Genomic DNA, 27,482 nt, shown 5'->3' with positions numbered 1-27,482 from the left:
ATTCTCTCAGCTTCCTCTTCTCCATGAGTCAGCTGGTCTTCAGATTGGCTTCCTTCACAGTGGCACAATGGCTACAGAAGTCCTGGCCTAAGTCCATACACTACATTGCTTATAAAAGAGTGCCTTGCCATAGAGGGAACCTACCTCAACATAATAAAGGCCGTATATGACAAACCCACAGCCAACATCGTTCTCAATGGTGAAAGGCTGAAAGCACTTCCTCTAAGATCAGGAACAAGAGAAGGATGTCCACTCTTGCCACTTCTACTCAACACGTTTTGGAAGTCCTAGCCATGGCAATCAAAGAAGAAAAAGAAATAAAGGAATCCGAACTGGAAAAGAAGTAAAACGGTCACTGTTTGCAGATGACATGATACTATACATAGAAAATCCTGAAGATGCTATCAGAAAACTACTAGAGCTCATCAATGAATTCGGTAAAGTTTCAGGATACAAATTAATACACAGAAATCTGTTGCACTTCTATACACTAACAATGAAAGATCAGAAGGAGAAATTAAAGAAACAGTCCCATTTTCCATCGCATCAAAAAGAATAAAATACCTAGGAATAAACCTACCTAAGGAGACAAAAAAAAACCTGTACTCTGAAAACTATAAGACACTGATGAAAAACATCAAAGCTGACACAAACAAATGGAAAGATATACAATGTTCTTGGATTGGAAGAATCAATACCGTCAAAATGACTATACTACCCAAGGCAATCTACAGATTCAACGCAATCCCTATCAAATTAGCAAGGGCATTTTTCACAAAACTAGAACAAAAAATCTTAAAATTTGTATGGAGATACAAAAGACCCCAAATAGCCAAAGCAATCTTGAGAAAGAAAAACAGAGCTGGAGGAATCAGAACCACCCCCCTCAACTTCAGACTATACTATAAAGCTACAGTCATCAAAACAGTATGGTACTGGCACAAAAACAGAAATATAGATAAATGGAACAGGATAGAAAGCCCAGAAATAAACCCATGCCCCTATGGTCAATTAATCTATGACAAAGGAGGCAAGACGATATAATGGATGAAAGACAGTCTCTTCAATGAATGGTGCTGGGAAAACTGGACAGCTACATGTAAAAAAATGAAATTAGAACATTCTTTAACACCATACACAAAAATAAACTCAAAACAGATTAAGGAGCTAAATGTAAGATGAGATACTATAAAAGCTCTTAGAAAAAAACAAAGGCAGAACACTCTTTGTTGACTTAAATCACAGCAATATCTTTTTGGATCTGTCTCCTAGAGATATGGAAATAAAAACAAAAATAAACAAATGGGACCTAATTAAGCTCAAAAACTTTTGCACAGCAAAGGAAACCACAAACAAAACGAAGAGACAACCCACAGAATGGAAGAAAATATTTGCCAACAATACAGCTGACAAGGGATTAGTCTCCAAAATTTACAAACAGCTCATGTGACTCAATATCAAAAAAAACCAAACAACCCAGTCAAAAAATAGGCAGAAAACCTAAATAGACATTTCTTCAAAGAAGACATACAGAAGGCCAAGAGGCACCTGAAAACATGCTCAATATTGCTAATTATCAGAGAAATGCAAATCAAAACTACAATGAGGTATCACCTCACACAAGTCAGAATGGCCGTCATCAAAAAATCTACAAACAGTAAATGCTGGAGAGGGTGTGGAGAAAAGGGAACCCTCCTACACTGTAGATGAGAATGTAAATTCGTACAGCCACTATGGAGAACGGTATGGAGGTTCCTTAAAAAACTAAAAATAGAACTACTATATGATCCAACAATCCCACTCCTGGGCATGTATCCAGAGAAAAACATGGTTCAAAAGGATACATGCACTCCAATGTTCACTGCAGTGCTGTTTACAATAGCCAAGACATGGAAGCAACCTAAATGTCCATCGCCAGAGGAATGGATAAAGATGTGGTACATATATTCCATGTATATGTGTGTGTGTGTGTGTGTGTGTATATGTGTGTGTATGTGTATATATACACATACACACACATATACACACACACACACACACACACACAATGAAATATTACTCAGCCATTAAAAAGAATGAAATAAGGCCATTTGCAGCAACATGGATGGACTTGGAGATTACCATACTAAGTGAAGTAAGTCAGACATAGAAAGACAAATATCATATGATATTGCTTATATGAGGAATCTAAAAAAAATGATACAAATGAACTTATTTACAAAACAGAAACAGACTCACAGATTTAGAGATTGAACTTATGGTTACCAGGAGGAAGGGTAGGGGGAGGAATAGATTAGGAGTTTGGGACTGACATATACACACTACTATATTTAAAATAGTTAACCAACAAGGACCTACTGTATAGCAGAGGAATTCTGCTCAATATTCTGTAATAACCTAAATGGGAAACAAATTTGAAAAAGAATAGATACATAGATATGAATAATTGAATCACTTTGCTGTACACCTGAAACTAACACAACATTGCTAATCAACTATGATCCAATATAAAATAAAAATTTAAATTAAATAATTAAAAATAACAACACTGGGAAAAAATTTTAAAATAAGAAAATAAGTCAGTGAAAAGGAAATAAAAGAAAAAGAAAGAAAGAAAAAAAGGGTGCCTTTCTAACCAAGCAAAAATCCTGAACTTCATTATAACTGAATCAACTTGAATAATGTGCTTAGGGCTGAAGTATCCAATCAGTGTGGCCAGAAGACCACAGGCTGACTGGTTGAGACCTTTGAATTGATCACAGTGGCTGAGGGGGAAGTTATGCTGATGGATTTAGAGCCATGGTTCTCAAAATGCATTCCCTGACTAGTTACATCAGCATCACCTGGGAACTTGTTAGAAATGCAAATACTCTGGCTCCACCCCAGACCAGCTGAACCAGAAACTCTGGGATGGTGCCTAGCAATCCGTGTTTAACCAGTCCTCCAGGTGATTCTCATGGAAGCTAAAGTTTGTGAGCCACTGGTTTAAACCATCAGATCCTACCTGTAGAGCCTAGAGTGGGGTGAATCCCGTTTATTTCACTGGCTGCCACACAATTAGAAAATGGTGGAGTGGAGGCCTGAGAAAGTACCATCAAAATACTTTAGAAGGAGAAGGCTCCAGAAGGGGACAGTTCGTTTCACTTCTTACTTCCTATGGTAAGGCTATGAAGCAGAAAACACAGTAATGAGTGCTTCAGCCTAGCAACGTGGTTTGAAAATGACTTCTGCTGCCCATATTTATTAGTTTCCAGGGCTTGAAGAAAAAGAAATGCCCAACATTAAACTTCCCGTTCTCTATGGGCCCTAACCCACTCTCTCTGGGGAAATTGGACAAATATATACATACAGGTGTGAGAGAAGTAAAGCTACTTGGCAGTTAAGACTGCATTGAAGAAGACATTCTCTAGGAAGGTTTCTTAATCATGGCTAATCCTAAGTCGCCTGGAGTAAGGTTATAAATCCAGCCTCTTGGGCTGGACTAGACCTACAGAGTCAGGATCTCCAAGGGAGGGACCTGGGAATCTGTTTTTAACACACATTTCCAGGGATTCTTTTTTTAAATTTATTTATTTTTGGCTGTATTGGGTCTTTGTTGCTGGGCGCGGGCTTTCTCTAGTTGCGGCAAGCAGGGGCTACTCTTCGTTGTGGTGCTTGAGCCTCTCATTGCATTGGTTTCCCTTGTTGTGGTGCATGGGCTCAGGCACACGGGCTTCAGTAGTTGTGGCTCACAGGCTTAGTTGCTCCGTGGCATGTGGGATCTTCCTGGACCAGGGCTCGAACCCGTGTCCCCCGCATTGGCAGGCAGATTCTTAACCACTGCGCCACCAGGGAAGTCCCCAGGGATTCTTACAGATTGACCACGGTTGGAAAACACTGTTCTAAAAGCTATATGCAGAGGACTGGGGAGAAAAATCTCATGAAAGAATTACATGAATATTTCTGACTGCAAGTAACAGCTTCTTCCTGTCCTTTCTTGGTGCCTTCCGTCACTACCAGGGCCTCTAACTGTTCTTCCTCTAGTCTCATCCTACACTGCTTCCCAAAGAAGTCACCCTACAGACCACTTCACGTCAGAGTGAACTTTCTAAAACACACTGAATGTCAGGCCTCTGATCACAATGTATCACGGTAGAAATCCATCACAAGTCCTCACCATGGCCAACAGGATCAAGTCCGAAGTGTTGGCATGAAAGGCGGGGGAGATAAATTAGGAGTCTGGGATTAACAGATATGCAATGCTATATATAAAATAAATGAACGACAAGGACCTACTTTACAGCACAGGGAACTATATGCAATATCTTGTAATAACCTATAATGGAAAAGAATCTGAAAAAGAATATATACATAGTCTCACATATATGTATATGTATAACTGAATCACTTTGCTATACAGCTGAAACTAACACAACATTGTAAATCAATTATATTTTAATTTAAAACAAATTTTTTTAAATGGAAAAAAAAGTGTTGGCATTTCATTTCCTTATAATCCAGGCCCTGACTTTCTTCCTTACCCTTACCTCCTGCTGTCAGCCATTGGAACCCCATTATGGAACCATCCTGAAGCCCCTGCATTTCCTTCAACACTTGATGTTCTCTTTGCCTTTGTTCCCTCTGTTCACCAGGGTCTTCCTTCCCCCTTCACCCAGAGCATCAGTCAAGCTAACGAGAGGTCATGCTGAGGTAACAAAAGCTCAGTAGATAAAGACAGCAAAGGTTTATTTCTCACTCAATGTCAGGAGGTGGTAAGTTTTTTCTCTAAAGACCCAGATGGTAAACATTACACACTTGGTGAGCAACATACAATTTCTGTTGCATTTTCTTCTTCTTCACTTTTTTGTATAACTCTTTAAAAAAGGTAAAAAACCACTCTTTTTCATAGGTCATACAGAAACAGGTCACTGGCCATCTGCTGACCTCTACCCTACATAATCATTGCCAGAGACACACAGACAGCAGAGAACTACTCAATCTAGTCATTCAGACCAGGCTAATGGAGCAGCCATCTCTTGAGCATTTCTAGTCACCATGCAGACCAAAAGAGAGGGTCTCAAACAAGTCCCACTAAATGCCCCAGTCCAGAAGTGACACCCTAGAACTTCTGCTCACAAATAATTGGCCAAAATTGGTCTTTCAGCCCCACCTAACTATAACGGAGCCAGGAAGTGCAATCCTACCTACCATGTGTCCAGCAGTAAAGAGAATTGGAATTGTTTGGTAAAAGTGATGACTTCAGCTCAGAAACAAGTGCTCTGGAAAGCATTTTCTGACCCTCTGGTCCCCCAGTCAGATTAGCTACCCTTTGCCTGTAACCTTATAGCACCTTGAAGCCTAAGCGTGTGCTGTGCATAGGGTACCACAATCGCCAACTTCTCTGCCTCCCCCACCAGATCCCGAGCTTCCTTAGACAAGCATCTCTGTACACCTACTGCCTAGCACAGCGCCTGCTACCCAGGGATGCTCACTGTGTGTTGCTTCAACAACTTAATGAACGTGGTCGATTGTGGGAGCGGGGCTGCCTACGCATTTACCTGAAGGCTCTGTATGCAGCAGCGTCAGCCTCTCTGAGCCTAGTTCAACCACACCCGTCTCCACTCATGATAAATTTATCATTTTGGTTATTCGGTTACTTTCTATATTAATCAAATTCACTCTTCCATACAACCTTTCCTTCTAATAATTAACACTTTGCAGAGAGCTGGTCCTTGAGGCCACAGAGCACTTTAAGTGAATTGGTTTTGTATTCCGTGTGTAGGTCGGAAGGCAGGCACAGAGAGGCACTGAGATTTTCCCAAGTTACACAGCCAATGAGAGGTGGAGCCAAAAGTTATGCTTCCTTTTGATCCAACAAGAGAGCTACAGGATTGAACATGGAGCCGCAGCTAAGTGCACCAACAGTTTACTTATATCCTTTGGAGACACAGAAAGCATAACGTGTATGTCAAAGGCAAACCTTATTATACCATCAGTGTTCCATATATACCATATATATGTAGTATACATATTTATCTGAGTAAAATATTAAAAACAAACCACATGACTATATTAATGTGCTCTTTCAGAACCCCGAGAATATTGAAAATGCCACACACCTGTTTTACCACCATCCCTTAATGCCTGTTAGGTGAGCAACACCTGCACGCATCTTCACTACTAATGACATAAAGCAGAGTTCAACTCAGTTTCACACGCAACACATGTGCTGCAGTTTGTATCAAACGTGTAACCACAGAGCGAGCAAAACAGAGTTCAAAATGAACTGTAGTACAAGTCTCCACCAATACATATTGACAGAGTCAAGCCCCTTCGTGTAGACCATTCACAATCCGGGTATCCTCTGACCCCACCAAAGTGTATCCTGACCTAGAATTTTCCTGTCCTCTCCAGCTCCTGGATCCAGTAAGATCCTAATAAACATCCCATCTGATGGTTAGCCTTGACAAATGCCCTGGAGCACCAAGACAAGAGGAATACAGCTAGGCAGGAGCCCTCTACTTTTCACATCATCAACAGAATAGCGTCAGAGCAGGTCCTATTGAAATCGGTGGAGCTTGAATCATTCAAGATCGAAACAACTTTTTAAAAATATACAAACCCTTTATTTAAGAAGGTGAAATAGCTCGGCGTGTCCTCCCAGTCTGGTTAAATGGGGACAACCAGGGGAAATTGTGCAAGAAAACTGAAGTACACAAAAGCAAATTACAGGCTCCGGATTTTGCCAGACACAAAACAGGAATCAGTCCTTTACAGGAGTCTTGCCTTTGCTTCCTTTTTTCTTTCCTTGAGCCTTGTAATTGAATGTTGCAAACTATATCAAGAAGAATAAACCGGGTTTCCCCTCCCGCAAGCAAGAAAAGGTTAAGCTTTTAATTACAGGCCCTCCGACTATCATTTGTGCAATTAGCAATTAACTATAATCGTTGATGAGAGAATGCAGAGCTGCGCTAGCGATATCCCCCTCCTCCTCATCCCAGACTGGGTTACTTTCGTCCCATTCTATTACAGAGGACCAACCACAACCGCGCGCACTCTCCTTACACACACGCTCTCACTTAAAGACACACTTAATTTTTAGCAAAAATGGCATCTCAGCGTTTGACTGAGACAGGCATCCCCAACCCCACAGCAAAGTAGCCCAAACGTTTAGACCCACTCGTCTTCACCACTTTTAAGTGGAGAGAGGAAGCCCAAGGAAGAAGCTACCTACCAGCCTCACAGGACCAGCCTCCTCTGAGGCGCAGGAGAGGGTGGTAGAGAGACGCTTGTTGCCCCTGGAAACTGCAAGTCCCCCCCTCCGGGCTGTAAGCCGCGTTAGTGGGAAGGCGGTGGCAATAGCCTCCGTAGTTGCATCAGTGCTAACTACTACTACTACTACTGCTGCTGCTGCTGCTGCTGCTGCTGCTGCTGCTGCTGCTGCTGCTGCTGCAGTTACTGTTGGCGGCTGCCGGGAAGGTACAGTAATGACTGTAGGGAGCGCACAGCTGCTGCGGCGGCAGGTTCCCTGGATCAGGAAATTAGGGCAGGCACCGGGGATTGGAGGCGAGGGCGGCGCGCGAGCCAACCAGCGGCCGCCCCGGGCCCCCGTGAGCCCCGGGCGGACGCGCGGAGCAGCTGGGCCCCGGGAGCACTCCGGGTGGCAGCGGCGGCCACGGCCACTCACGCTCATACTCGCACGCACACTCACACACCCCCGGCGCAGGAACCTGGCTGCCCCGAGCTTATAAGAGGAGCGCGTCGAGGGTGGGGAAGGAGGGCTGAAGCCGCCGCGCCCGCCCCCCCCGCCCCCCCGCTGACCACTCCCCCTCCTGCCCCCTCCTCGCTCCTCACCCCGCGCTCCAGCGGCCGCCAGGGTGGGTGCTCCGCGGCCGGCTCCTCTCTCTTCTGTCTTCTCCGCTCTCGGCTCCCCACCCCCTCTCCCTTTCTCCCCTCCTCTTCCCTCCCCTCCTCTGCAGCGCCTGCATTATTTTCTGCCCGCGGGCTCGGCTTGCACTACCGCTGCAGCCCGGGGAGGTAGGTGGGTGGGTGGGTTGGCTGGTGGGGGGTAGATTGTGCAAGTTGTAGGGGAGGGGGCGCGCCTCTTCTTCCCTGCTCCCTTTCCCCCCCCTTCGAACTCCTTCCCCTCCTCCCCTTCCCCCTCCTCCCTCCCCGCCCCCACCTCCTTCCTCCTTTCCGAAGGGCTGGTAACTTGTTGTGCGGAGCGAGCGGCGGCGGCGGCACCATCCAGACGGGCACCATGGGCACGTCCGCGCGCTGGGCGCTCTGGCTGCTGCTCGCGCTGTGCTGGGCGCCCCGGGAGAGCAGCACCACCGGAGCGGGTGAGTGAGGACGCGCCCCTCCGCGGCCTGCCCGGACCCAGCCGGGGCGCCAGGGGGCCCCGAGGCGCGGGTCTCCTTTTGCCCACCCCCCTCCTAGGAGGCTCCTCTCCACTCTCGTCGCCTTCTCTCCCTCCCCACCCTGGTGGCGCCTCTGAGCTGTCAGCACCGCGGCTCCCGGGAGCCAGGCTGGGGGGATAGTGAGATTTGGGGTGTCCTAAAGCCTTGCCCGAACTAGTCTTCATTCCCTTACACTCCCTCCCCTAAAACCTGTGCTTTGCCTCGTTTTTCACTCCGCTTGGCCGGGGATGGGGAATATGGGCTTCTGAGCCTTTGAACAATGGTTGTGTCTCTTCTGCCAGGCGGAGTGTTAGGAAGGAGGCAGAGGGCCGAGTGGGCCGGGACGTGCGCGGCAGCCCCCGGAGCGCCCCTCGGACTTCACGGAGGGTGGGAGCGGGCGGTGGGTGAGGAAGGGCGCCTCCGGCGATGCGGGGCGCCGGGTGCCGACCGGGACTGGGGTTCCCCGCGGCGCTGAGGAACCCGCACGTTCGGTGGGCTGCCGCCGGGAGTCTCCGCCGAGAGACTAGAAGTGCGCAGCCTGCGCACCCGGACTGCGACTCCCCAGGCGCCGGGCAGTCTCTGTAGTGCGGGTTAGAGGAAGAGTGAGGTTTGAAATAGGACTCACCTCTAGATGTTTCTCCGCTCTCCGGGGAGTGTTTGTAAACCTCTCGGGTCTCCAGGAGAGCTGAACGGGGGAGGGGAGTGGAACGAAGACTTAATCAGGTTAGTTTGCTGAGCCTCGTTCCCGGTGAGATTTCCTCGAGAGGAATTGGGTCCTAATCTGGTGACTGTAATTAGCCTTCATTCTAACCAGTAGATCAAAGGGAGTAGCACGAGAGCTGGGAGAGCTGGTGTGTGTGACTGTGGCTTGTTGGGGAGGGCGGTGGGGACCACTGTCGGATCCCCACGGTGTGCCGCACTGGGCCTGGGAGCCCTGTCCTCAGCCACTCTCTCACTTGGGGCCGCACAACTTTCTCAGGCAGGCGACAAGAAGCCCTTCTAAGAGGATTCGGTGAGAATCCTGGCAGGTCCCTGAAGTGATCTCGACATGACACCAAGGGGCTGGCTCGCCAGCTCTGGGGAAATGGGATGGAAAACTGCCCCCGTCCTAAGTACCCACTCCAGAGTCCCTAGCTCCTGTCGCCCGGTGGCTTGGGAGACCCGCTTGCCTGCAGTCACGTGTCTCCTGAAGTGAGAACGAACTTTAATGTGTGGTCAAGCAGCCCCTCAAGCAATACTTGGGCGGGGGGGGCGGGGTTTGAGTCTCCGAATGCCCCCTGCCCTTAGGTTCTGACTGTCCAGAGCGTGAGAAGCTGGGACGGGCTTTTCTGCGCTCTGCGATTGGCTGGCAGCCCGATCACGTTTAGGTTGGTCACGTGGCTCCGCGGGCTCGTAATTTAGCAGCCTGAGAAATGTTATCTTTAAGGGAACGTGAAAAACGGACAGTCTCCAATGGACTATTCTCTCAATTGCTTTCCCCTGCCTGGACTCCTTGAAAAAAGGCGAGTGTCTAGTGAAGATGGCCCCTGATGTGTAACCAAACTAAGAGATTGGAAAAACCCTGAAACGTTTTCAGACTCTAACATTAATCATTAATGGTTGAGCAATACTAACTTATTAAACGATTTCTCAGAATAGTGCCATGACTTACATTACACCTTTCATATCATTTCAAAAGACTAAGATATACCAGAAACCACTGATGACTGTCCAGGAAGGTGGGAGAGAAGATTCGTTTTTGCTGCGTTCTTTTCATATTCTTTTAATTTAATGTATAATAACTTTCCATTGGAGGTTAACTTTATCCTATAGAACGCTATGAATGCACCTAAATTGTCGAAATGAGTTAGTTGAAGCCATATGTTCACCTTGTATCAGGTAGATGAGCCTCCCTTTTGCTCCCCTAGGTCACATGTGAAATATGTGATATGCCATGAACAGTGGAAAATAGAAGCCCATGTAAGACTTAAATTCTTCGAAGGAAAGGAGACACATCCTTTCTGAGCTGGAGGAAATTTGGGGTTGGCTGAGGCAGGTATTGACCCTAAGCTAACCCAGGCTGGCTCCTGTCTGAAGTTCAAAGCCCCAAGGCATATGGACTGACTCTCTGGCCCTGGTCTTCTACACTCTGCCCATACACCTGCATGATGCTGGTCTAAAATACTCTAGGACAGGGCATGTGTGCTTTAAGACTGCCAAGGAACTGAAGTCAGGCTAACAAGAGAAATTAAAATTCAGTAATGGAGCATACCTGATGGAAAAAAATCCCTGGGAGTTCTAGGACATTTTCCTCCAGCCTAGGTAGTCAAGATTAGGATCTGGGGTACCATATATTCATTAAGGCCAGAGCGTAGAAGAACCAGGGTTTTATGAGAGCTATTCAGATATGGCTAACCACCAACGAAAGAGTCAACGGAACTTCTCCTCTTGTGGGGAGTGGGTTGGTGAAATTGGCAGTACCTGGAGGGATAGGAGACCGGAGGGCAGGGGGAAAATAAACCTGACTTATCCAGATAGCACCAAGAGGAGATAGGGCAATAATCATAATCCTCATCTAGATCAAAGAATGAGCATGTGAGCATGCTCCTCTTTAAAGGGGGGTACCTGCCTTTAGCTATGTACCTGCCCTGGCTCATTTTGGTTCTTTGCTCGAATTGTTTGGAGTCCCTAGATACCTAAAGCATGTATAAAGGCCAAGTTCAGTAGAGCTGCCAAATGTTAGGACTTCAATATAACCATACTGTATATTTTAATTATAGCAGCCTCCATGCTCAAAAGAAATGCTTCTGCCTTTTATAAAATTGGATACCCATAAACTCAATCTCACTTGAGTAGTTTTGCTACAATTCTAGAAGAGGCGAAAAATAGTCACAAGCCCCTTCTGTTCCAGGAGGAATGTCAAACTGATCAGACTTAGCAAGAACTCCTAGAGGAGAGCACAACCATAAGATCAAGGGAACAGATAGCCCCCAGCCGTATGACTTCGGGTTTTGGTCCAGAGACCAGAAGACGTGGCGCACCACATAGAAATATAGATATTAGCTATTTAGACCATTTTCTAGTTCTTACAGAATGTGAATAAAGTTGTCCCTCTCTAGAGGGAATAGTGATCAAATTTTGGCAGTCATCTATACAATTTCAAGTCATAATTAAATTTACTTTGGATACTGACCTTTCTTTGGAAAGCCACCTCCACATTACTAGTCTATAAAAAATTAAATCCCTCAAAGGACTATGATAAGGTCCATAATGCAGCTTATGATAAAAATTCCTGCCTTAGAAGCATTTCTCAGGGTGGGCTAATACGGCTGCTCTCCAGGTGGTTAGGTGATAGACTCAAAATTGCTTCATTTGTTCCCGTCTGTGCTTAGGCCACAGCACGGAGACTGCTTTCAAGAGAAAGAGTCCAAGAATACCTTGGGCAGAGATGGATGAGATGTACCTGTTGAGCAGAAGTAAGTGGTCCAGGGGCAGTTTCTTGGCCCACCTAAAGAGTTGTTGGCTAGGAAACCTGAAGACTGATAGCTTTTCGTAGGACTTAAAGACAGAGGAATGACTTAGCTCTAGGAGAATCTGGCTCTGTAAATGACAGTTACCTCTGTGCATTTTTTCAGTCCAAATTGGAGTCTCTGCTAAGCTTTTCTCTTGGTTTTCAATAAAAATTCTAAACATTGTTAACACTGCCTAGTTAGATACACTAGATGCACTGCAGGGACTAAATGAGATGGCAGGTGATACCTTAAAACTTAGCACATGTTTCCCTTCATGCGAAGTTTCCCAGAAAAGTTTGGGCCTGATGGCTATATGGGGGCTCTAAATTAACAAGAGAATGCCTGCCAGGTGCTGTGAGAATAAATACAGCGATTCTGCTAGAAGTGGCTTAATACCTGCTTAGAGATCCTTTGCCCACTTTGTATTTTAAAGATGCTGCATGGGTGGGCAGAGCAGGGACAGGGCATTCATGGCCCTGTATTTAAGAGAGAACTTTGGGGGCAGAAACTATAAGACAGGACCATGGTTGTGGGAGGGGGAGGGGTGGGCTATCGGGTGGGGCTTGTAATTTGCCAAACAAGGGAGGCAATAAAACCCTTGGTGATAGACAACATTTGCAAGTTACTTCGTGTGTTATAATTCTTCCCCCAGATACTATGAGTAAATAAGTTCTTTTGTAGACTGCCTCTAATCTTTAGTTTTCTTAAGATACCTTTCCAAGGTCTGAGCTACTAACTGATCTGTAGGTTCCCTAAGTAGGTGGTAGCTTGATGCCAGCATCCTTTGAACCTCTGCTCAAAACCACTTGACTTCCATTTACTGAGTGCCCACCACATGCCATATAGCACCAGGCATAGGCGACACAGTGACCAAGAAGTTGGGCTCTTCCTTCATGGCATTTAGTATAGTGGGGAAGTCAAACCAGGAAATCAGTGATCCAAAGACAGCCTGGAACAGAAGCTCTGGATGGAGGCGAGCAGACCCAGTGGTCAAGACTTAATCATACAAGAGGCAGGTAGCAGCTGAAGATTGCTGGAGGTCCCACATGCCACGTGGGTTACAGCTTATGAAGATTTCTCAAAAATCACCGAGAACTTAAGACTGTCATGTGACAAAGCCAGGAATTAGTCCATCTCTGCAGATGATCCTACAAAGGTGATAGCACTCAATCAACCATGGATGGCTGCCAATGTTACCAAAAATCCGTCAGAGGTAAAAGCCCTGAAATTTCTAACTTTCCCTGCGTGCTGGAACCTCTCTCCTCACGTGGAAACGAGGCTGACGTACCCACACTGACACACTCATTCTGATATATCAGTGCAGGAAAGTGCTCTGTTTTTAAATGATAAAGTTTCTGAAGATGAGGTGAAAGTACCCTCCTAGGCACTGAGAACTGTGGCCTTTGTAACCTAAGAGTCTTTCAAAGTATGCTAACTAGTGAAACAACTGCTCATACTTGGTTTCAAGTTCAGAAAACCTGGGAAGAATGCTTTGGGAAAAAAATCTGTAGTTCAGACCAACTTTATTAGTGAACTAACAAATCAACGGATGCATTGGGGAATACTCGCTAGTGCCTAAAAAATTTTTAGACGTCAGGCACCTGGTCCCAACTTACAAAGACACATTCCAGGCCCTGCCATAGGGGATCTCCGTTTGTAGAGATGGAAACACGTAGGTGAGCACATCTAAGTACGTGACAGCTCTGTGACAGGCACAGGAGACAGTGAGAAAGCAGCCAGACCACACCTAATTGGTCAAGAAAGCAACTGAGGGCCTCGTTCAAGGATGACATTTGAATGGGTGGTAAGCGATAGGGAGAAGCCGGGGGAAATGGGTAGGAAACTAGACTCAATCCTAGAGCCCGTGAGAAGCCTGCAAGTGATCCCATCCGTGGCACTCTGGGCCATTCTTGGCTGCCTGATTCACCGTCTTGATGTGGATAGAGAACGTGGCAGCCTGGAGGCAGAGGAACAAGAGAGAAATTTAGATCAAGTGAGAGATGAGTGCTTGGACATGCCCAGGACTTGATGGCAAAATGTCAGGGGAGAAGAATCTAGGCTCACTGTTGGACTACTGATTTAGAGTAAGTGGTGGGTCAAAGATCAGGCACATGGGGATGGGAAGACAGATTTTAGAAGAACCTCTTTACCGTGTATGCCTATTAAGATATCCAAGTAGGGCTTCCCTGGTGGCGCAGTGGTTGAGAGTCCGCCTGCCGATGCAGCGGACACGGGTTCGTGCCCCGGTCCGGGAGGATCCCACATGCCGCGGAGCGGCTGGGCCCGTGAGCCGTGGCCGCTGAGCCTGCACGTCCGGAGCCTGTGCTCCGCGACGGGAGAGGCCACAACAGTGAGAGGCCCGCGTACCGCAAAAAAAAAAAAAAAAAAAAAAAAGATATCCAAGTAGATTTTAGCTAATGGCACAAAGTTCGTCGTCATAATCTCTGTTGTTAGATTGGCAGTTGTCACCTATGTCCATCCAGTGATGCACACGACTTACGGGGTGAGTACTATAGAGTCCAACCCTGAGAATGAAGTAGTCACCCGCATTGCGGGTAGAATCTTAGCCTCCTAACCTTCCCGCAGTGGTTTCAAAGTGTGGTCAGGGACCAGCAAGGTCAACAGCCTCCGGGAACTCAATAGAAATGCAAACTTGGGCCCCATGCCCGACCTACAAACTCAGAATCTCTGGTGAGGGGGCAGCATTGGGTTTTAGTAAGTCCTTCAGGGGCTTCTGATACAAACTTGATCTTGAGAACCACTGACTTTTACCACCCACAAAACTAGTAACTTCCCAAATATATCAGGAGGGCCTTAGCTCTTTCTAGACAAGAAAACCAAGCATTATAGTCCTTCTGGGAAAAGACCTGCTAGGGATACTGAGGCAGCGTTTTTTAAAAATCAAAATGGGGACGGGAGGGTAGGCTCTATCTCAACAATAAGGCTCTGTTAGGACAGTGACATCCTGACAAGTGATAGTACCTAATTCTGGATTAATTTAAACTGACACTACTACCCACATCACAAGTCAGCAGAATATTCTGGAAGGAAGTGGTCCTGAGTCAAGTGCTCTAGTTGGTATGCGTGCTCAATCACATGGTATCTGGAGCCAGACTGCCTGAGTTCAAATCCTAGTTCTGCCCCAGGTGATCTTGGGCAAATACTGTCCTCCCTTCCCCGAACAGGTTCCCTGGTATGTAAAAGGGGAACAGTAGCGCTGATTGTGTAGGATTGAGAATTAACTCAATTAAGAGACTGAGGTCTTAGAACAGTGTTTGGCTAAGAATAAAAATTAAGTTATTTATCCATGATTCTCAAGATCATCTCACTCTAACGTAAATGGGAAAACTGACAATTGAACCGTAGGATTGAGTGAATCAGAAGGATTAACCCAAGTATTTCCCAGTTTTTCGTTGGCCCCCGCCTGGTTCTCACAAGGCTTCAGAGGCTGTCTGTAAGGCCCGAATACAGCTCAGTTCCTCTTCCTCAGTTCCTCTTACTAACCTTCTTCCCTTGTAGCAAAACTTCTTTGCTGACTTGAAAAGCTGCTTGTCCTAAAAGGAGTTTTAGCCTATGAATAGAAAGATTGGCGTTCAAGTGGCAAGCGGTAGGAACGAGCTGGACTAAAAATAAATGCCCTTGGCAGACCCAGAAGTGCCAAAACAAATGGACTGAAGAAAATTCCAGGAGATGATAACACCCGTACACTCGAGCAAATGGGAGGGCTGTGAAAGATGTGAACACTTGGCCTTGCTAGTCCCAGCAGCATGGCAGCCGCAGCCCCTCTGTGCAGGCTGAAGTTCATGTCTGAGCCTGACACGCAGAAACATCTCCTTACTGTGGGCATCCCTTCTGGAGCACTCCTGCAAAGGTGCCACTCGGAGCCCCACGGGGAACTTCGTAGCCCACTTGGAAGGCTTGGTATTTACTGTAAGATCTATGCAGTTTTTGTTTTTTTTTTAACCGAAGCTTACGTACTGTTCTTCCATGTTAACCCTTGCAGGGACAATTAGACAACAACGGCAGGCTGACTTCTAAATGCATTAAAACCCCTGAGTGGCTTGGAGCCAGTGAACTGCCAACATGTCTGGGTAGCAGCGTTAACTATTTAGGTAAGCAAGGCTCCTGGGACATGGGCGCCTTGAAATAAGTTTGCAGAGTCTGATATCAACTGTGTAAGCGCAGAATTAGTGAGGAAATCTTCAACTCTTCTGGGCATTCAGTCTTTCGTTACAAGTGTAAATAGCCGTGTAGGTGACTAGGTACAAGTGACTTCCAACCCCCTGGCCCAAAGGGGTAGGGGTATTCATCCTAAGTATTAGAGCTGAAAGGAAACTCAGATCTAGTCCAACCATTTGATTTCTTAAAGTTATGGAACCCTTTTCAAATTCTTACACAGAACTCCAATGTTGAAAAGAAACGCTGGTGGAAACAGGCGGAATACCCAGGTTCCCTGCTTGTCATAGCCTTTCCCCTGAGTGCAGCCACCCCGATGCTGCCAAGGCATTCCTGTGAACCCTGTGACTTTGAGGAACCCACTAAAAATCACATTGACTCCGACTTTTCACCTTTCTGAGCAGATAGACCCTGGGTTGTAGGATGCCGAGCGCTTCTACTTGTAATTTATTTTTTGAGGCATCATTGGCTTTAGCTTAGCCTAAGCACTGAAAGGACCTTGGGTGTCGATCATTTCAAGCTCACCCTGTTCTCTTTACGAACATATGATGCTGAACTTGAGACTTAACTGTCATGGATGGAAATAGACTACAGGCCTACAATCCTGTAATCCCCCAAAGCTTTGCAAACCTAAAGCTTAACTCGTCTGGTGTTTTCGATTCTTTTGGAGCTCTGTACGGCAGCATTCCCAGGTAGGCACCACAGGTGTAAAGGGAGAATCTTCCTGAAACTTGGGCACAAAACTCACCATGCTGCAATCAGGTGGCTGAGCTCTCCCCGCTTTGCACGATGCAGGGAATTAAACAGAACCAGGGAGTCCCTTCTACCCAGGAGCAATCTTTCAAAACAAGGTGCTTAGGAAACTTAAGAAACCGAGGCGCGGCCATAGAGCTTAGGATCTTTCTTCTCTTCTCTTTGAAGAAAGAGCCCTTTATAAAGCCAGCTAGCTTTACCCACCCCCACTCCCACCACTCTCCTCTTTTAAAGAAGCAGGGATGGTTGGTTAGCAGCTACTCCAGTCCTAACGCCATTGTTCTCCTTTCTTAATGGAGAGTCGTTTGGGTCATGGTCAAAACACAGCTTTATGACCCTCGGGCAGAAGCTTGGGTGAAGTGGAAACGTCTGAGATAAGAGGTAGAAATTAAACTCCTTTTTGTCTTGAGATATTGGAATAAACACTAAGGAAATGCCTGTGTCTGTCCTGAGCCCACTCAACAGCGACTCTTAAAGCAGCATTACTGGGATTTTAACCCAGCATTTATTACTGTTGATTGCCTGTATGTTACAGTTCCATTCAGAGAGCTTCCTTAAGGTGATAGTGGACTAAACACCAGCCTTAGGCTATTGTTCGCCCATATTTAATCCCAGGCCAGCTTGAGTGTCTATAAAATCTGTAGTTACAACCAAGGCTCATTGTTAAAGAGATCTGCCAGGTAACCTAACCCCAAGTGGAAAACCATCATCTGACGCCTACTTTTAAGTCCCTGTCCAAGTCGGATTATATGGTTACCTTTTTGACAGCATAGATTCAACATCGATGTTTTTGTCTCATTTTGACCAAAGAGCTAAAACCTTTGGTAACTAACACCTTGTAAAAAGGTATTCTAATTGCAACCTGACTTTTCTTTCCAAGTATATGTATATTTCTGTTCTCTGACTATCATAAATTGGTCTTTTTTTACTTTCCAAGTAAAGTACTCTAAGTAGATTCTTACCACTCCTACAACAGTCAGAGGTCGTGGGGATAAAGAACTACAGCCAGTGGGCCCTGGAACAGATAGCCCCAGCATTGAGAATATTAAGACTATCTCGAGACTCCAGTGATAAAAGGGGGAGGGTGAGAGGCAGCCAGGCACTTCATACTTGGTTTCGCGGTATAAAAGCTAGCGTGCGATGCTTCCTGACAGCCTCTACCCTCTCCTTGTTCCCCCTTCTGTGCCCAATAAAATATTTGTGGATTGGATGAATAGTAGGAAATACAGGTAGGAAGAGGAGTTCCCTGGTGGCCTAGTGGTTAGGATTCCAGGCTTTCACTGCCATGGCCCGGGTTCAATCCCTGGTTGGGGAACATCCCTCAAGCCACGCAGCACGACCAAATAAATAAATAAATAAAAATGGTTAACATGGTAAATTTTTTAAAATGCCAGGGGTGGGGGTGGGGCGCGTGGGTGGATTTCCTGGTGGTCCAATGGTTAGGACTCAGCACTTTCACTGCTGGAGGCTGGGTTCAGTCCCTGGTCGGGGAACTAAGATCCTGCAAGCCACGTGGTGTGGCCAAAAAACTAATAATAATTATAAAAAATAAAATAAAATAAAAAATGAACCACAGATAGGAAGTGCCATTGATTCATCCTGCTTTGTATCTGGGTCCTAGCTTAACTACACTCTTGCGGGCAGAGTGGTACATACAGTTTTTAAATGAGTACATTTAGTACCTAAGTAACCACACACCCATATGGTAAACGGACCGAATTTTAATCTCCCTGGGAATTAGCCACACAGTATAGAATGTTCCCAGACAGTGGGGAGTAGCTGATAGTACGGATGCCAACTAGAGCATTGTGTACATGACACAAGAGTTCCAGTCTGTGCTTGTCACTGTAGCATCTGTTCTTATGCCCACATGCCACAGCTGCAGATGCTGAAAGGTACAGGAAGTCGCAAGGCTTTCTGCTGGGAAGACCCCCCTAAGGAATCTGCATGAACTATATGGCTCCACTGTTTTTCTCAAATATTTGCAGTGTATTTGCTGTAAGCAACCAGATCTTTGCCTTTTATCTCGAAGAAGTTACATCCTCCAGAAGGATAGACCTGCTAATGATAGGAAACACCTGAATGTCAGCTGTCCCATTCCAGGCAAAAAAAACTAAGTGCCCTACTTCCAAGTATTCATTCATGCCATTATGTGAATTATATTCATACACTGAGCATAGGAAAACTGAGTTTCAGAAAAATAGAATCCAGGTCTGTGGCTCCCACCTTGCTTTGTTTTTCTCACATCACTAAGTTAAAAATGACCTCCTTTTGGGTGTGGAGAAAAGGGAACCCTCCTACACTGTTGGTGGGAATGTAGATTGGTACAGCCACTATGGAGAACAGTATGGCTATTCCTTAAAAAAAATAAAAACAGATCTACCATATGATCCAGCAATCCCACTCCTGGGCACATACCGGAGAAAACTATAACTCAGAAAGATACATGCACCCCAATGTTCATTGCAGCACTGTTTACAATAGCCAGGACATGGAAGCAACCGAAATGTCCATCGACAGAGGAATGGATAAAGATGTGGTACATATATACAATGGAATATTATTCAGCCATAAAAATGAATGTAATAATGCCATTTGCAGCAACATGGATGGACCTAGAGATTATCATACTAAGTGAAGTAAGCTAGACAGAGAAAGACAAATATCATATGATGTCACTTATATGTGGAATCTAAAAAAGTGATACAAATGAACTTATTTACAAAACAGAAACAGACTCACAGACTTCAAAAATAAACATATGGTTACCAAAGGGGAAAGGTGCAGGTGGGGGGAGGGATAAATTAGGAGTTTGGGATTAACATATACACACTAGTAGGTATAAAATAGATAATCAACAAGGACCCACTGTATAGCACAGGGAACTCTACTCAATATTCTGTAATAACCTATGTGGGAAAAGAATCGGGAAAAGAATCTGAAAAAGAATGGAGATATATATATGTATAGCTGAATCACTTTGCTGTACACCTGAAACTAACACATTGTAACTCAACTATAATATAAAATAAAAATTAAATTAAAAAAATGATCTCCCTTCACCTCTTAACTGTACCTTCTTCGTGCTTTTTATCTTATCTTGGAGTCATTTTGTAAACATGTCTTTTTCCAATTAGACCTCAAATTCTGAGATGAGGAACCATGTATTAAACCTCACGCCTTTTCTAAATATCCTTTACTTTGCTCGTAATAGAAGCATCATTGATGAGTAACAGTATAGAATGCGGACAAGAAATGCCATTAAAAGATTAGGATTTGGGGGCTTCCCAGGTGGCGCAGTGGTTGAGAGTCCACCTGCCGATGCAGGGGACACGGGTTCGTGCCCCGGTCCGGGAAGATCCCACATGCCGCGGAGCGGCTGGGCCCGTGAGCCATGGCCGCTGAGCCTGCGCATCCGGAGCCTGTGCTCCGCAACGGGAGAGGCCACAACAGTGAGAGGCCCGCGTACCACACACACAAAAAAAAGATTAGGATTTGGCTGCATGATTATAACGACACAAATGAGTTAAAGGAATGGGAGAAATGAGTCCACGGGTGAATCCCCTGCCCTGCCACCTGCAGTCTCTGGGCAGTCTACATTCCTTCTATCTTGGTCTGGCTCCATTGACCCAAGATTACTATTCCAGCCACCGCGCCTAGTTTTCAGGAACCAGAAAGGAATAAAATTAAGGAAACTGGATTCCCTGTGCCTTTGATGGTATTTCCCAGAAGTTGTACACACCATTTCTGCTTACATTCCATTAGCCGGAACTTAGTCCCATGGCTATGCCTCCTGCAAGAGAGGCTGGGGAATCTAGTCTTATCCAGATGGTGTGTGCCCAGCTAAGAACTCAGTTACTGTCAGTCACTGCCCCAAGGCCCATCCAGCTCTGGCCCCTACAGTGTTATAGCCTCTGAGTCTGCAGCTGTCCCTCCAAGAGGACTCCTATCCATGGGTTTCAGGTAACCAGCATCTCTAACTTACCATCCTTGTGTCCCAGCTTAGCTAAGTGTTCCCTCCTGATTTTAGGAAGAAAAGCCAAATGTGAACCCTCCCAATTCCAGTGCACAAATGGCCGCTGTATTACGCTGCTGTGGAAATGCGATGGGGACGAAGACTGTGCTGATGGCAGTGACGAAAAGAACTGTGGTGAGTAAAGAGCTGGACAGTCTCACCTGCCACCTCACTAGGACTTACGCATTGTATAGAAAGATGATGATATTATATCTTAGTTTCTACAAATGTATTGAGATTCTGAAAAATAGAATCCACTCCTAAGAACTGCTTTGAACTCGAGTCCAAAGATTCTATACTTCCTGGTCTGGAGGGATATGATCGAGTGTTTGATGTCAAGTTAGCGACTTGAGTATGGAATTTTGAAGATACAGTGGAGTTCCTTTCAAATGATAGACCCGGTTGATCTTAGATCAGACAAAATTTGGGTATAGGAAGCTAGAGGAAGGAAGGGAGGACCAGGAATAGAGACAGACAGAAGATTGCTTAGAACAGACTTTCTTTTTTTAATTCTCAAATGGTTCCAATCCCCAAAAAGCAAGCCGTGGACAGTAAGAAATCCCCTGCAATTTCAGGAATTAATTAACTCCTGGTATACAAACTATAAGCCAGCCCAGATCAAAGATCAGATAAGGATTCTTTTTTTAATTCCCTGTCTACCGAGATGCTGATTTTAAAGCACTAGGCAAGATGAAAGACATTCTCTCCCCCAAGAAAATAGGGATACGCCATCATACCCATTGATCAGCATCTATTAAAAGATCATTATGAGAAATGCCTGTTTTTGCAACCTATGTAACCTCTCATTAAGCCAGGACAGCTGAGAACTACATGTCAAGATGGCATTTAGGTACCTCGAATACACGCTGAAGTTTGCTTTATGATCCCTTTGTTCTGTGTTGTAAAACTCTTGAAATAAGGTTGTTCGTGAATGTCTGTGATAACATTGTCATTTGCCTTTTAAAAGACGTTACATAAAGATGTCCACTATACAAACTAAAAATCCAAAAGAAAAATAGAAGCTAAATGTAGATTTCATCAACTGCCATCTTGTTATGCCCTTACCTACTTCTTCATGCATCATTACTAAAATGCTATAGTATAAACATACTGGCAGACAGTCCTGTGCTTGAGCTCTCAGAGCAGTATCATGGATGTCTGCATGCCAATATGTAAATTAGCAGCTCATTTGGAAGCAGAGTAAACCCATGCTGCAATATCAGAAAAGCAGCTTATCTCCAGTCTCAGGACCAAGAATAGTTCTCCAGTGTGACACATTTATATCATTTGCATTCTAACACTAAGATTTTAATCTATTCTACAAGATATTGAGTTCCATGCTCTTTCTGGATTACCTGTGTGATATAATTCTCTCACTAATTTTCTCACTAAAGGACCTCACTTTTATCCACTGTTCTCTTGGTGTAAGTAGCCATTCTTCTGTGCTAAACTACATTTGGCAAAACCCATTTTTTCTTTTTTTTAGAGAGTAATTATTCTCTCCATGGTGTGAAGTCTTACTTTACCATTTGACTACCTCAGTAGAAACTAACCTGAGTCATTGTAGGGGTCATCACTGGCTTTTCCTAAAATAGTCTCTGCATAAATCAATTCTAGCCACGTAACAGGAAGGTTTGGAAGAGGTAAGGAGGTAGATGTACCTACAGTCAAGATCATGCAAAGTGGGAAAAAGTAAATATATTCTTGGCCAGAATTCGTCTCTGCCTCTCAGATATGAAGGTAGAGAAGGAAAGTGGGAGCTTTTGTCGGGGAAGTTCTGAATGCTTATTTTGAGATGTTCCTCCATGGAAGGGAAAAACTACACAATTACTTAAAACTTCCAAAGCCAATTCCTATTTTTCCTGTCCAACCTCTTGATGTTGAACTTGGTTACAATTTCAGCAGGGCCTTTTCTTTCAAGCATGTCAACTAGCATATTTAGTCAACTTCAGCTTGGATTCTGCAAGCCATGTTCTATCAGTCCTAGTAACTCATTCTTCTACAAGCGTTAGGCTGAACTGATACATCAGTAACTTGGATACCCCAAGAATGGAACTGGTAGTTCTCTTCCCCTGTGGCACATCTAAACTTCTATCCACCTCTCAAGGCCCAGTTCAAACAGCCTATCTTTACCCTCCCAGTCTGTGCTCAGAATGGAGAGAGAGGAACCCTAGCAATCTATCTGACCCTGTGTATCTTGTTCACTTTGTAGTATATCCTGTAACATCTATCCCTGTAACATCTTATACTTCTTAAATTCATGAGGTCTCTTTACAACCATTCCATACTCTCTCTTTTGCAACTTCTGAAGAGTATCACAGGGGGAATTACAATAACTGACTCTGAGACCCTCTGGCACCTTCCTGCATGCTCAGGAGAAGACGGGCCTTGGATATCACTTAAACTGTTAACACTGGTGTTTGAGTATTTCAGTGATTTTAGAAGCAGGTATGAATCTAAAGTCATATGGCCTTTCATGTTCCCTTGGCTACACAATTTGAGGAGATAAATAATCCTTTTCAGATCATCATCATTGATCATCCCATCTTGAGTTCTAGAAATTGACTATAATCAGTGTCTCCCCATTAACAATATCTGAGGCTAACCCAGAGCGGCTGTCTGGTTTACTACACTCTGAACTCTGAGTGCTGTACCTGGCTTAAACCCCTGACTTGAGGTGGTCCCTTTCATCTTTTCAGCAAATTGTTGGCTTTTAGCTGATTTCCCATTACAGAATATTCGTTAGAGAAGAATGTTTTAAACTGGAGATTCAAGTAGAAAGGATAGGCACACGGGCAAAGAAGAATATAATCTGAGAAGGATGACCCTAGAATACCCGACGTGGCTCCTTGTCAAGCCCCTTCTTACTGCCCGACTTCCTCACAGGTAGGATGACCAAGCTGCCTGCTTTGCTTAGCACAGTCCTGGTCAACGCTTATCTTCCCGGGAAAATTAACACTGTCCCCCTTCTACTGAGATTGCGTCAATTTGGACAACAGATTGCATGATCACCCTAATTAAGGAGAAAAGGCTGCCCTAGTAAGAATTAGTAGCAGAACTGATACCTTGTCTTAGGCTATTTAACTCTAGTAGTCAGTTACAGGTGCTGGCAGCTTCCATAGCAGGCTCAGTGACTTTTAGCTGGTTGATGTGAGCCCACCCTTCGGATGCTAAATACAACCTCTCTTATACTCAGGTTTGAGCTTTCTCTATTTCTTACCCAGTGGGTTCCTCTGCCCCAGTAGACCTGTAGGGGTGACAGTATTCAGTACTGGAGCTGGGTCTTCTGCCTCTGCACTAAACCCATGTGTTGTTACAAGATGCTGCTAGAACAGTTATACCATGATCCAGTCGTTTGACTGTGAAACTTGAATGACTTGGAAGAAATGCATGAAAAGAACAAAATTATTACTTAATCTCAATGTTAGCAAGCAGGCAAGAAGTTCATTATAACGGATCCCTTGACGTCAGTGTCCTCTAAATCTCTCAAATGATTACCTTCCTCCTCTGGGGAAAAAGGGGGAAAAAACCGAAGATTTTTCTAAGATTCTCCTGGATATTGGCAGTTGAGTGCTAACTGACTCAGATTTATTTTTTAGAGTAAAACATATCAAAATGCAGTTGTACCCCCAGTGGGAATGTAGGGCTCTTGGGTGAGTGACTTCAACTTTAACCCTGCAAATCACCTTTCGTAGTGAAGAAGACATGTGCCGAGTCTGACTTTGTGTGCAACAATGGCCAGTGTGTTCCCAACCGATGGCAGTGTGATGGGGATCCCGACTGTGAAGATGGTTCTGATGAAAGCCCAGAGCAGTGCCGTGAGTGTGACTTGCTTTGGACTTGAACTTTTCCAAGCTGTTCCGTGTCTCATGGCTCTAAGTATTGTATAATCTAAACCTTGGTTAGTTTTCCTTGGCCTCCCTTAAAGTTAGGCCAGTTGACTCCAAGGTCAGTCAAATCATTCATTAACAGCCAATCTTTAAAAACATAAAGAATGTTCTTCCTAGTCTAACAAGACTGACGTTCTCTTGGGTAGCTTCACTATTGAACATTTAAGACTGAAGCCAGAAGATTCAAGAACTCCTTGACTAGGTGCATAGATTTCAAATGTTTGATGATAATGACTCTGAGTGGATGGTACTCTGGTCCTGGAAGCTAAGTCAAGATGTGAGGGTCCCCCCGTGGGCCAAGTATAAGCTTTTAGATGCACAGCTTCTCATGTTGTGAAAAAAAAAAATCCATTACTGAAGGGGTAAGGTGACTAGAAAAGGATGATAGAGCAATTTTTAAGAAACATGTAACATAAAGTTATTAAAGTAGGGAGCTTACAGCTTGTTCTTAAATAAGAGAAACTTCATAGGTATGCAAATACGTGTGTGTCCTTAGGCTGATATTCAGGAAAAAGTCTATGAGATCATAGAGGAAGATGATTTGGGACTGTTAAATTAGAATCATTTGCATGTCCTGGTGAAGAAAGTCTCAGTGTTCCTTTTAAGGCAGTAGAGGCCTGTTAAAGCACTAAAAGTGGACGTCTAACATGAACAAAGTTTAGGTCTGGAATCAAGCAGAAAGGAAGAGATGTGTGTTAATTTCAGTTTTCCAGGCAAGATGTAAGGGAAGTTATATGAGCATTGGCCAAGGGAAGTGAGTTACCATAGGTGAGGACAGGTTCCATAAAGATTCAGCCCAAGTTTTTAGTGGGGGATGACCCCATAAAGTCAAGAATTAGGGGGTGTCCCTACTTTGCAAGATGTCAGTGGAAAGGAGGTTGTGAAGGAAGCCTGTGAAGGAATCCAGGCAAAGGAAGACTTCATAGGTGATAGACCATCTGGCTTTTAATGAAGTTGGGATTAGGTTGCCAGTATCTGGTCTGTCACTTGATACCCAGCAGATAAATAATGGTCAAGGAGCAGGCCAGCCAATGAACATAACCACGCCAAGTAAAACAAAAGCCAGGACTGCGCACACCATGGAACCTTGACGGAGTAGCACGGTCAAGGCTCTCTGGTGGACTGCCAGGTAGCCTAGGTTGGCATGGCTCCCAAGCCGTGGAGCTGTCGAAGGATCTGCCCAGGCTTCAGCTAGTAAGTCGAATTTCACCCGTGTGCCCGGCCACTGAGTTACAGATGTCACCACTTCCAGGCAGCACAGGAGCAGCAGCTTTGCCCTCATGAGTTTGGAGGCTCTTTTGAGACTGTATATCATCAACAGATATGAGAACATGCCGCATAAATGAAATCAGCTGTGGCGCCCGTTCCACTCAGTGTATCCCAGTGTCCTGGAGATGTGATGGTGAAAATGATTGTGACAGTGGAGAAGATGAAGAAAACTGTGGTAAGAAGATCAGTGTTGAGTGGCTTATCCCAAAGACCCTTTTGCTCAAAGAAGGGTGGGCATGAAGGTGCAGTTGACTTGACTTGCCTTTTAATGACTTCACTCTCTGCTCTACTACTTGTCCTTCCTAAGTGCCCTCAAACTCTGAGAGAAGTTCGCATGGTAACTGACCATTGCTTGCTTGGGTGTTTCTTCTAGGCAAATAGAAATAAGAAGGTAAGTCAGCCAAGGCACTTCCATGTAGAAGTAGCTCAGTAAAGCTGCAGTTGTGTGGACTCTTGTCTCAGCCACGACAGTAACTCGTGGGCCTTCCTCACTTCGGCTCAATCAAGCTAGAAAGGGACTAAGGCCAGCAAACACATCCCTAGGTCGAAAATTGGATCTGCTTAGTGGAGTAAACTACTTGAGTCTCACACAAGCATTTCTCAGCCCCCAAACTAGTTTTTCTTTTAACCTTTCCAAAAGTTAAACTGGCACAGAAGTAGGAATTAACATCTTGCTGGCAGATACCCAAAGATAACTCTACCCAACTGGTGGTACCTTTGTCTCCTATCACAGTTCCTGCCTGTAAAAGCGAACTCTGTTTCCTAGCCTTTCATGTTTCTGCTCTTGGAAAATATGTAATAAAATGCTCAATGTTAAAGGTGAGGCCCTGGGAAAATCTCTAGGTTAAACAAACATTGCATTGAATGTTCTTTCAAGCTACCGCCCTTTTTATAGGGCCTCCTGAGACTGACAAGCACAGGCCTCTTGATGCAGTAAGTGTACAACGAGCTGAGGGTACTTGTAGTTGAAACACCAGTCTTGCGCGTAGAAGTCACCTCCTGAGGTCATTACCACTGCACCTAGTCCAATGAGTTTTGGCATTTAATCCTAGAACTGAGATTTATGGATTGGCAAGCTGTGGCACTGCCATGTGTTTCCCTCTTAAATCCAGACTTTGCTTCCCAAGAGAGTCGTGGTCTCCACCCCAATCACCACCAATTTTTGACCTTAATTAATCTGGCAGGAATTTGAGTCAAAGTACAAACTGGCTAGTCTGACTAGCTTATCGTTATTATTGCACCTGGCTGCTAGATTGCGGTTCTAGCCCCAGAAGTGACTTTCTAAAACTTGAAAGTATTGAAGACCTGTCATTCCTGATCCTGGTTGGAAGGACCAAAAGAGAAGGAACCGTGTATGGTGTTATAATACATGGGGGCTACTTTTTGGTGATGGTGTCATATGCTTATTATGAATGAATGTTTGCTTATATACCTGATGCATGATAATCTCAGCTCATGATATGTGACCTGGCCTGATGAGCAGTATATCCATTTAAAGATAACTCATGTC

At 44.9% G+C, this 27,482-nt stretch overlaps 1 protein-coding gene across 5 annotated transcripts in view; it reads left to right on the top strand.

The window, feature by feature from the left end:
• Window positions 1-7,595: 7,595 nt before the first annotated feature.
• VLDLR (very low density lipoprotein receptor) overlaps window positions 7,596-27,482 on the top strand; it is a 31,805-nt gene continuing 11,918 nt past the window's right edge. Inside the window, exons 1-5 of one of the 5 annotated variants that reach the window (XM_060102236.1) lie at window positions 7,596-8,016; window positions 8,182-8,321; window positions 20,829-20,948; window positions 24,509-24,631; window positions 26,025-26,147. In XM_060102236.1, the coding sequence (XP_059958219.1) occupies window positions 8,240-8,321; window positions 20,829-20,948; window positions 24,509-24,631; window positions 26,025-26,147 (448 nt within the window). In that variant the 5' untranslated portion in view covers window positions 7,596-8,016; window positions 8,182-8,239. The remainder of the gene's footprint in view (window positions 8,017-8,181; window positions 8,322-20,828; window positions 20,949-24,508; window positions 24,632-26,024; window positions 26,148-27,482) is intronic. The other 4 variants (XM_060102237.1, XM_060102235.1, XM_060102234.1 and 1 more) reach the window with 4 other exon arrangements.

Source organism: Mesoplodon densirostris, chromosome 6 (assembly GCF_025265405.1).
Source record: "Mesoplodon densirostris isolate mMesDen1 chromosome 6, mMesDen1 primary haplotype, whole genome shotgun sequence".
In the NCBI taxonomy this organism is placed as follows: Eukaryota; Metazoa; Chordata; class Mammalia; order Artiodactyla; family Ziphiidae; genus Mesoplodon; species Mesoplodon densirostris.
The sequence above is the reverse complement of the archived record's forward strand: the minus strand, read 5'-3'. Positions and strand labels throughout refer to the sequence as shown.